This window comes from Vulpes vulpes, chromosome 6, assembly GCF_048418805.1.
Source record: "Vulpes vulpes isolate BD-2025 chromosome 6, VulVul3, whole genome shotgun sequence".
Taxonomy (NCBI): Eukaryota; Metazoa; Chordata; class Mammalia; order Carnivora; family Canidae; genus Vulpes; species Vulpes vulpes.
In genome coordinates this window covers 99,424,422-99,435,407 of record NC_132785.1, presented here as the reverse complement: position 1 = coordinate 99,435,407, position 10,986 = coordinate 99,424,422, and the positions used below count along the sequence as shown (strand labels likewise).

The following is a 10,986-nucleotide window of genomic DNA, read 5'->3' as shown; positions in this document are numbered from 1 at the left end:
CCATCGCGGGGCGGCCGGCGCGGGAAGCCGCGCGAGAGCGGGCCGCGGGGTGCGTGAGCCGGCGCCGCCGCGTGACGTGCGCGGCGCGGGAGCCGCCCCTCCCGCACGGAGGAGCCGGCTGGCCGCCGCGGCGGCGTCTGGGTAAGCGACGCGGCCCGGCCCCTGTGGGCTGCTCCGGGCTCAGTCCCTCCCGCCTCGAGCCGCCCGGGGCGGCGGCCTGCAGCTGCGCCGGTCGCGGGACAGATGCAAGTAGCTGGGGAGAGGGGTGTTTTGGTCCGTTTGACATGTCAATCAGGGCACTGGAGGAAAATGGCAACCGCGAGTGAGCGCTGGGCCGAGGATACTCAGAGCCGCCTTTCGCTGCCCGCAGGAGGCGGCTGCCGGGGCCTGGCCCCGCGCGGGACACCCCCCCCCCCCCACGGGCCCGCGGCGTTCGCGGGCGGCCGCGCGGCCCCTCGCGCAAGTGGGCGGGCCTCCTGCTGCAAACGGCGAGGCGCTGCGGCCACTGGCCTCTCTTCCCCGCCCCCGTTTGTGATTACCCCGTTTCTGGGGCAGGAAGTTCCTCCCCCACCATAATTCATTTCTTCCTTTTTTTCAGATTATATTAATCTCCTCCTGAGTAAATCCAGTTTTTCTTCTTAAAGTCTGCCCGATCATTAACTGCTTCCCTAGCACTCGTTATTTGGAGCAATGAAGCTACTTAGGCAGCACCTAGTGCTGTACTTGGAATTTGACAGCCTCTAACAGGTTTCATAAAGTAACGCCCACCCCCCCACCCCCCCACCCCCAGGAAATTACATTTGGCATTCATTCTCTTGAGACTCAAGTTTTTTGTTTTGTTTTGTTTTTTGTTTTTTTGGCAAAACTGTTGATTCTCACAGGATTTTGTCAAGTGTGTAAAGCACACTTTGGGATGACATTTTAAAAGCTGAAAGGGGCCTACCAGGAAATCCAGTTCATCCTTCTGTTTTACAGACGAAGACACCCGGTCTAAGGAACGCGTAGTTTGAATCTAAGCCCTACACCTTTTTGAGTAACTGGACTCCAGGGTTCCAGGCCTTGGGCCCTCCACCACACCAGGAGCGCAGTGCCAGTTTAACCCACTCCCTGTAGAGACCATTTGCCAGAGGTGATTATACTTGGCTTGCTTCAGATTTTGAGAAACCAGGCTTGGCCAGTGTGTGATGGCTCTGGTGTTTTAAGGACTGGGTTTGGTATGTATCTATCTCTAGGTGGAGTAGATGGCCTGTGATGTATTTTGGGCCTCAAAGCCCATCCCCTCCAAACTTCAGCCCTATTCTCTGCAAAGAGTAACAATTGCAGCACTGGTTGCTCCCTTAGGTTAAGGCATTAACTTCTTCGTTAGCAGTCTAGATCTGTGTTGATTAAGGGTAAACTATCCATTATCAGAAATCAGTTTCTCAATAGGAAGTAGGGTACCGGGATAGCGCTTGGAGTAGATTAGGTCTGATGACCGGGAGATGATCAGGAACCAGTGGAATATCACAGAGATGAGTAGCAACAAAGCAGGGAGGGGCCTCACATGACTTGCTTTACCTTTTTACCTAACCCTTCCCTGAATGTCTTATTTGGAGGTAGTGAAGATGAATTCTGCTCAGGTTGTTGGCTGTTGATTGAACGCCTGCAGTGGCTAACCACTTTCATAGATGAATTTTAAGTACCTTAACAAAAAAGGAGGTAGTGTTTTCTCTTATGTTACAAACAAGGAAACAGCCTCAGAGATTTACCTGGCTGTCTATGATGCTGTCATTTGCAGTAGAACTCAAGGCTAGATCACTTATCTCCCAAGTCCAGTCAGTGCTCTTTTGCATTGTATCTTGCTACCACTTCAAGCCAGGAAAGGGATGAGAGAATCGCCTGTGGCTGATTTATTGGCGCCTGTGGTTGCCCAGAGAGGCTGAGCAGGACTTTCAGCTGCCCTCTTTGCCTTAGAAAATGGAGCTGTGTGCTTCCACCCTATCTCCTGAGGGGAATGCGCAGGAGCCAGGCTGTCTAGCTGGGGAGGAGGGGCCCAAGAGTCTTGGCCGTAAAATATCCTGGCAAGGGCAGTGCTGGGAAGTGTTGCATAATGCCCTCCCCACCACTGAACCAAAGTGATTTATTTACTATGGCCCGTAGGTGGTGCTTGACCATCTTGTTAAAGAAAACTTGTCCTTTTTGTAATAATAGGGCCATAATAGAGTTAGGGGTTTTATATTATTGCAGGGTTTTTTTTTTCCTTGTCTTAAAAAAGCAGTGCAGGTGCTCTTATCTTGATAAATTATAAAGTACTTGTACACCACTTCCTGTGCCCCTCTTCTGCTTCTTTATTCCAGATTGCATGTGAATTTCAATCTTTTAAGAGAAGGAAGTTAAGAAAAATACTACTCCAGTTTATAGTTACCAGCGCAGGTTATGTAGTCAGACCTAGCTTTCGATCCCCACTTTATACTATCTTCTAGCTGTGTGTTATAAGCCTACGTTTTTCCTCATGTGTAAAATAGAAATAAAAATAACACATAGTCAAGATGAGGACGAAAAGAATGTTCATAGAGCACTTAGCACAAGGCCTTGCATGTAGTACTTACTCATTATAATAGTAGCTGTTTTAACTAGAACAGTATTATTCCCTCTAGGATAGGAAAGATACTGCTACTTGAACTTAGGGAGAGTAGAGGAAGAGGGAAGTATTTGAAACAAACATCAGTGTCAGGATTAGTAATTGAATTTATTCATACATCTGCTTTCCCTTTGCTATCAGGAATTTTTCTTTCTTTTTAAGTGAACAAAAGGTGTTAATATTATTATTTTTGAAATTTTTCTAAATTATTTCTTAACTGTACATATCAATCATACAATGACTTTTTGTTCCTTGTGAAAAACTCCAGGCACTTTAAGCAAAGGGCTTCATTAACCAATGTGGATAACGTGTTTGTGGAGCATTCTGCGGCAAAGGAAGTATTGGTTCACCTATATTCAGAAGTTATAATTATTCTTGTTTGTACTGTATTCTAGGTCTGTACTAGCATCGTTGTTATCCAACTTCCTACTGTCCTTTGAGTATCTTATTTTTTTTTTTTTAGTAGACTGAGAATTCTTTTCCTTCACAGGGTTCTGATTTTTTTAAGGTTCACTAGCAGTTTGCACTCACCAGTGTTAACACTCTTGTTTGCCTGGTGCTGTGGCTTTATCAGGCATCCCACATGTTGGTTAGATGGTTAGAGATGTAGTAGGCTGGCTGTGTCTGGCAACAGGCAGGCCCCAAACTAACGTTTCCCTGTTCCGTTAAAGGTTTCTAGAGCATAACTGCTCTTCCTGTGTCATCTACCACCTCTGCTTCTTACCCTGTTCTCTAATATTTTCATGAGCAGATGCCTGGAATTACTGCAGATTTTATCTCAATATTTTCAGGTTTGCAATTTCCATATCGTCTTCAGATGTTATGAAAATAGGCATAATGGTATATGAGAGTAAATACCTCTTTTCCCTAAGTACTTTTTTAGAAGAAGTCTGAAAATGATGTGTTCCTCCTTTGCCCAATTTACTAGTTTGGGAGCACTTTTGTTTCTTAGAATCTGGCTCATTTTTTTGTTTGTTTGTTTGTTTGTTTAAAGTCACAATTAGAATTACAATAGTTGATTCTTGTTCATTTAATTAATTGGTGTAATCCCCACAATTGCTTTTTTTTTCTCTGTAATTTTACAGTGTGAAATATTCAGTTTCCTTGGTTCCCTTCTAACATAGTGGTTCTTAACTGAGGCATCATATTAGAACCACCTGAAGAGTATTTTTAAAAAGGATCTGAGCCTCACTCTCAGCAGTTCTGTTTGGGTTGGTCTGGAGTAGGACGCAGACATCAGTACAACTCTGCGTTGAAAATTTTACAGGGCATGATAAGAGCTACTATTCCATGATAAAATGATTTCTGCAAACAGTCTTTCTCTAGGTTATAAAATGTTATACCTCCATAATCATGTGAAAGTACAATTAAAAAGTTAAAATCATTGTATAAAGTCTGTTATCACGTGGCACTTTGAATATTTCTGCTTTTACCTTTGTATTTATAGCCATGAGTATCTCAAAAAAGCTGTACACATTCCTCTGCCAACTTTGTCTCCTTGTCTTAATGATAATTAATAATAAAGTCACAGTGGTAGGAACCACAGAGAAAATATCTAAGACTGTTTATTTTTACAAAAAGAGATGTCTTACTCCTTTGTCCCATTTTTATTGAAGATTCTTACAGCCTCAGAGAATGAAAAACTGTGTAAATGACTACGTCTGACTACCGTAGATCTGAGAGTCCAATCTAATACAGTAGATTTTTAAAAAATAAGTAAAAATCAAAAGGTGTTAAATTTCAAGTTAACTTTGAATTAAACAAAAATAGATACTGGTATAAAGCTGTTCTAGTTTATTTAGTTTGAGCTAATACAGTTACTGCAATTCAGTTAGTAAACAAGGTTTTGTAGTCTCTCTTAAATACCAATACTAATTCTATTAGTACAGTATAAATATCACTTTGATGATAGATAAGGCATCTTAAGATGAAGCACTCTTTCATTTTGGCTCTCGTATTTGTAAATATAAAATGATCAATTATTTTTCTGCAACTTCTCTCACATTTTAAAATTTCCACCCAAAATTGTTAAATAAAACTTCTAAGATCTTTCTGTATGCATAGGAATCTTTGGCTATTCCACATACTAGAGAAGATAATATTGATAGTCAAGGAAATGATGAATGAAGGCTTTATGAAAAAACTAGCTAATAATTTTGCAAAGTAGGTCAATTAGAAAATGTTTTTTAATAACTTTGTGATGGATTGGCTTTATTGAGCTAAAATAAAATCTGGTTGTGTTACCTTAAAACATCAAGGTCTTTTTTTTTTTTTTTTTTTTTTAAGATTTTATTTACTTATTCATGAGAGAGAGAGAGGCAGAGACAGGAGAAACAGGTTCCATTCAAGGAGCCGGATATGGGACTCGATTCTGGGACTCCGGGATCACCTCATGCCCTGAGCCAAAAGGAGATGCTCAACCGCTGACCCACCCAGGTGTCGTTCCTCAAAGGTCTATTATTATACAAAGAAGTTTGAACCTATTAAGTATCTAAGTTGTGTGTGGGTTTGTTTGTTTTTTTTTTTAAGCAGATCTGAATTTGTTTCATTTTATAAATTCGGAAAAATTTCCCCCTTATTCTATTCAATATATTTGCAAACCTTGCCATCAGTATGTATGTTAAAAGGTTTTTTTTTAGTTTATTTTTTTGAGATATTATTTATTTATTCATGAGAGACACACAGAGAGAGAGAGGCAGAGACATAAGCAGAGGTAGAAGCAGGCTCCATGCAGGGCTCCCAGTGTGGGACTCTGATCCCTGGACTCCAGGATAATGCCCTGAGCCGAAGGCAGATGCTTAACTGCTGAGCCACTGAGGTGTCCCACGTTGAAAGTTTTAGATGGAGATTTTGAAGAAAGAGTCAGCCTGGAATACTACGAGCACCATTTAATGGCAAGTTATTTGACTTTGGGTACCTTCCCACCTTCTTCTCTGTGCCTATGGTTCCTCAAAAATAAAATGGAACTAATATAGTACCTGCTCTAGTACTGCATAGGATTAAAACAAGATGCCTGGATCACTCAATGGTTGAGCGTCTGCCTATGGCTCAGGTTGTGATCCTGGGGTTTTGGGATCAAGTCCTACATTGGGCTCCCCACAAAGAGCCTACTTCTCCCTCTGCCTATGTCTCTGCCTCTCTCTGGTTCTCAAATAAATAAATAAATAAATCTATCTTAAAAAAAATAGCATAGGGCAGAGATTCTCAAAGTGTGGTTCAAGTACCCCCCAGAGGTTCCTGACATCTTTTTAGCATCTGCAAGCATCTTATTTTTGCAAGGCCCAAATTTCTTAATATACTTGAATCAAAAAAACATGTGGTATCAGATTGAACACAGAAGCAAGGAATCCAGCTGTATTTTTTAAAGCCAGGTATTAAAAGAGGACTGTAAAATATAAAACAGTGCTATCCTTTGCACTTAAAAAATAGATGTGGTTATTTTTTAGAAATAAATATTTTATGTCAATATATGATGGGTTTATTATTTTAAATGAATTTAAAAATTTAAAATGTCTCACTTTTAATTTTTTATATGGTAAATACTGATAAATACAACCTGCGAAACCAACAGCTCTTTGCAATTCTTAATACTCTTCTTAAGAGTGTAAATGGATCCTGAGCCCAGAACTTTTTAGAACTGATAAAGGGTAATAACGGCTGAGTAGTTCCTATTGGAATAATTCTGAACTAGAAACTACATTTGACCCTTGAACAGTGTGGGGATGAGGGACCCCAACACTCCTGCACCGTCAAATATCTGCGTTTAACTTGACACTGCCCCCTCCCCAAGCTTAACTACCAATAGCCTATTGTTGACTGGAAGCCTTACTAGTAGCATAAACAGTCAATTAACATATTTTGTATGTTACATGTATTATATACTATATTCTTGTAATAAAATTGGCTAGAGAAAAGAAAACGTTATTAAAATCATAAGGAAGGGGCACCTGGCTGGCTCTGTAGAGTGTGCAACTCTTGATCTCGGGGTTGTGAGTTCAAGCCCCAAGTTGGCCTAGAGCTTACTTAAAAAAAAAAAAAGGAAATCATAAGGAAAAGAATATACATGTACAGTACTGTACTGTGTTTATAAAAAATCTTCATATAAGTGGACTCATGCAGTTCAAACTGATGTAGTTCAAGGGTCAACTGTATAAACTGAAAAAGCTTTAGAATCTTACCAGATGGCATTTGAAAGTGACAAAAATCAGGCAGAAACTGGAATGAGGTTTATACTTGGGAGAAAGGAACAGCAGTGGATAAGTTTCCATTTCTATGGCTTTTGTACTGAGAGAAGGCTCTAGTTGGTGACAGGAGGAACTGGCTAAACTTAGGTTAATAACCTGTAATCTTACGTGCTTGAATAAAAGAGGACAGTTTAGCATGACCACAGAGCTGGAAAGAAAAGGAAAATCCTAGAAAGGATGCTGGAGGAACCCCAAATATTGTGTATAATTAAACTTGAATCTTTTGCCAACCCCTAAACTTACACGTATGTTGAACCTTCATACAGCACACCAACAATTAAAAAAAAACAAAGGAGAGGCAAAATTTGGAGTTTAAGTCCAGCCAAGTTAACTGTAACAACAAAGCAAAAACATCAATACTTTTTGGGAGAATATTACAGAATCTAAAGTCTTTACTATAGTAATCACAATGTCTATGATATTGTCCAAAATGAAACAGGAAACTAACACCCTAATTAATGGAGATTGACTCCAAAAGGACCCAGAGGTTGGATTTAGCAGAGCAGCTATTATGTGTATGCTCAAGAATGTAAAGTAAAATAAGGTGGTAATGTGTGAACAAATAGGAAATTTCAGCAGAGAAATAGAAAAAAAGAATAAGATGAAAATTTGAAGACCTGGAAGTATATCTGAAATTAAAAATTCAGATATACATATTGAATGAGTTTATCAAAAATGACAGCTTAATAAAATAAAAATGAACTTGTAGCTTAATAGAAAGTATCTCGTCTGAAACAAAATTTATTTAAGATCTCTTTTTTTGCCTTCATTTTTTAAAAAGATTTTATCTATTTTAGAGAAAGAGCACATCAGTGGGGCGAGGGGCAGAGAGAGAGAGAATCACAAGCAGACTCCATGGATAGAAACCAAGAGCCAGACACTCAACTGACTGACCCACCCAGGTGCCCCTGAAACAGAAAAATTATATGAAATTTATATAAACTTGATCACTATATACTAGCATCCCTCTGCATATGGACTGACTTCATAGTATATGAATCAAAGCCATCTACAGAGTACTCAAAGATCCTCTCCTCACCTCAGCCATCTCTTCTCCATGACTGTTACACTTAGACTTTTGCTTGTGTTCCTTCTGGCTTCGAGAGATTCCACCACTTTCAGCCTGAAAGTCTTCTCTGAGCTGAAGCTCCCTATCATCAATGTCCTATCCTATCTGTACCTACCTTTAGGGCCTCTTCTGTCTAACATCCATTTGCAGTGAGATATTTTGCCCCTGCTGCTTTTCCAGACCATTGTCAGAGCTCACTAGAAACCTCTTGGTCACCATTCTTGGAGCATTCATAGTAGGCCTCATCCCCATATTTCTCTGCAGCACTTTCTACCCACCTCCCACCACGGTTCTTGCTTTTCCTTTACCCACCCTTATCCTCCATTCAGTGTTAATATTTCTCCTCTTGTGTCTTTTCTGTTGTTCAAGGATTCATTCTTAGCTTTTTTCCCTCTTCTTTTACTCAGTAGTCCTATCCACTCCTGGTGGCTTCAGCTGTGTAACTACAGAGGACCTCCTCTCCCTGTCTAGCCTTGATCTCTAGAGCCCCAGTCCTGCACAGTGTCTCCATTGATGACAAAACGTTTCTACTCAGATGTCCTGGAATGAACATCTTGAACTCACTGTGTTCAAAACAAAACTTCTTTTATTGAGCCAGTTTCTATGCTTCTTCTCTAGCATTCTGGTATCATGCTTTTATATTGATACCTAACACCTGACAATTCCTCCAAATATGGCCTGAAGGATGAATGAATTCTTCCAGTTGCCCAAGCTGGAATTCTGAGACTTCCCTTCAACTGTACTTCTCTGTGCCTGACCACATCCAGTCTGGCTGCCAAGTCATGTCAATTCTATGTCGAGTGTATCTTCTTGTATTCTCATTCCCACTGCCGTTACTTGGGTATTGCAGTGGATTTCATGCTGGTCTTTATTTTTCCATACTTTTTCCTTACTACTCATTTTTTATGTATTGCTACTAGAGCAGTCTTAACTCACAGGCCTGATGATGAGGATAATGATGATGATGATGACAACGATGGTAACTGGTATTTACTGAACACTTCCTATGGGCCTCACTATTTCTATGTGCTTATATGCATATCTTATTAAACCTTGTAACAACCTGTGAGATAGATACTGTAGTTATCTGTATTTTACAAGGACCAGAGAATTAAGCATCTTCTCAAGAGCACACAGCTAAATGACAGAATTGGAATTTTGATCCAAGCTGATTCCAGAACGCAAGCTTTAATGACTACGCCGTTCTCCCTCCTGCAAAAGCATCTTAACATCGTTCATTTCAAACACAGCTGGAGTACCTTTCAGTTTTACATTGGTTCCCTGTGTGAGCTGACCACATCTCTTGTTACTCACTTCCTTTTGTTTTTTTCTATGCAAACTGAATTCTTCTGTTACCTATATATTCACACTCCTCCCTGTAATTCATTGTATTTTTTCCTGCCTGGAATGCTATGTTCACCTTCTGCCTGTTCTAAATCTTTTTTTTTCTTCTTCCTTTTTTTTTTTTAAGATTTTATTTATTTATTCATGAGAGACATACAGAGAGAGGCAGAGGGAGAAGCAGGCTTCATGCAGGGAGCCTGACATGGGACTCGATCCCAGGTCTCCAGGATCACGCCCTGGGCTGAAAGTGGTGCTAAACCACTGAGCCACCTGGCTGCCCTAAATCCAGTTCAAATGGCTTATTTTCCTTTGGGTTGCCATTGATCTTCCCTTCATGGCATGTTCTCTGAACTGCTCTTAAGACATTTACCACTTTTACTTTATATCATAATTACTACTTCTTATGTTTTGTCTCCCCTATTAGCCTGCAATCTTCTTTTTAAAAAATTTTTATTTAGGGCAGCCCAGGTGGCTCAGCAGTTTAGTGCCTGCCTTCAGCCCAGGGCGTGATCCTGGAGACATGGGATTGAGTCCACGTTGGGCTCCCTGCATGGAGCCTGCTTCTCACTCTGCCTCTCTCTCTCTCTCTCTCTCTGTCACGAATAAATAAATCTTTAAAATTTTTTTTTACTTAAATTCAATTTAATTAACATATATTATTAGTTTCAGAGGTAGAATTGAGTGAGTCATCAGTTGCATATCATACCCAGTGCTCATTACATCATGTGCCCTCCTTAATGCCCATCACCCAGTTACCCTACCCCATCCCCTCTCCCTCCTCCCCTCCAGCAATGCCCAGTTTGTTCCGTATAGTTAAAAGTCTCTTATGGTTTGTCTTCCTCTCTGTTTTCCTCATATTTTATTTTTCCTTCCTTATGTTCATCTGTTTTGTTTCTTAAATTCCACATATAAATGAGATGATACGATGATTTTCTTTCTCTGGACTTATTTTGCATAGCATAATACGCTCTAGTTTTTGGGTTTTTTTTTTTTTTACACATTTTCTTTATTTATTCATGAGAGACACACACACACAGGCAGAGACACAGGCAGAGGGAGAAGCAGGCTCCATGCCGGGAGCCCAACGTGGGACTCGATCCAGTGTCTCCAGGATCACGCCCTGGGCCAAAGGCAGGCGCTAAACTGCTGAGCCACCCAGGGATTCCCCAATTCGCTCTAGTTCTATCCATGTCATTGCAAATGTAAGATTTCATTCTTTTGGATCCTAAATAGTACTCCATTTTGTATATATGTACCATATCTTCTTTATCCATTCATCAGTTGATGAACATCTGGGCTTTTAATATTTTGACATTGTGGACATTGCTGCTATAAACATTGGGGTGCATGTTAGCCTGCAGTCGTCTTGGTTGCATCATATATGTAATTTTTTCTGTCGCTACACTTTGTATATAATGCATGCTTTCAAATAATTTTTTCTTTTTTTTTTTTTTAAGATTTTATTTATTTGAGAGAGTGAGCATGAGAGCACATGAACAGGGCAGAGGGAAAGGGAGAAGGAGGCTCCCTTGCTTAGCAGGGAGCCCAATGTGGGGCTTGATCTCAGGACCCTGGTATCATGACCTGAACCAAAGGTAGATGCTTAACCAACTGAGCCAATTTCTTTATTAAATTTCTCTTTAAAAAATATGTTCAGTAAGTGGAGAATTTAACTGTTACTCATAGACCATTAACCACAAGATTTTTGT

The 10,986-nt window shown here is 40.4% G+C and overlaps 1 protein-coding gene across 9 annotated transcripts in view; it reads left to right on the top strand.

The window, feature by feature from the left end:
* Nucleotide 1: 1 nt before the first annotated feature.
* ZBTB25 (zinc finger and BTB domain containing 25) overlaps nucleotides 2-10,986 on the top strand; it is a 23,326-nt gene continuing 12,341 nt past the window's right edge. The window contains exons 1-3 of one of the 9 annotated variants that reach the window (XM_072762595.1): nucleotides 101-141; nucleotides 976-1,129; nucleotides 4,907-5,056. Coding sequence is in view for 3 of the 9 variants with exons in the window: in XM_072762596.1 (XP_072618697.1) it covers nucleotides 4,924-5,072 (149 nt within the window). In the remaining 6 variants the exon portion in view is untranslated. Of the gene's footprint in view, nucleotides 246-975; nucleotides 1,130-4,906; nucleotides 5,073-10,986 lie in introns of all 9 variants that reach the window. The other 8 variants (XM_072762591.1, XM_072762590.1, XM_072762594.1 and 5 more) reach the window with 8 other exon arrangements.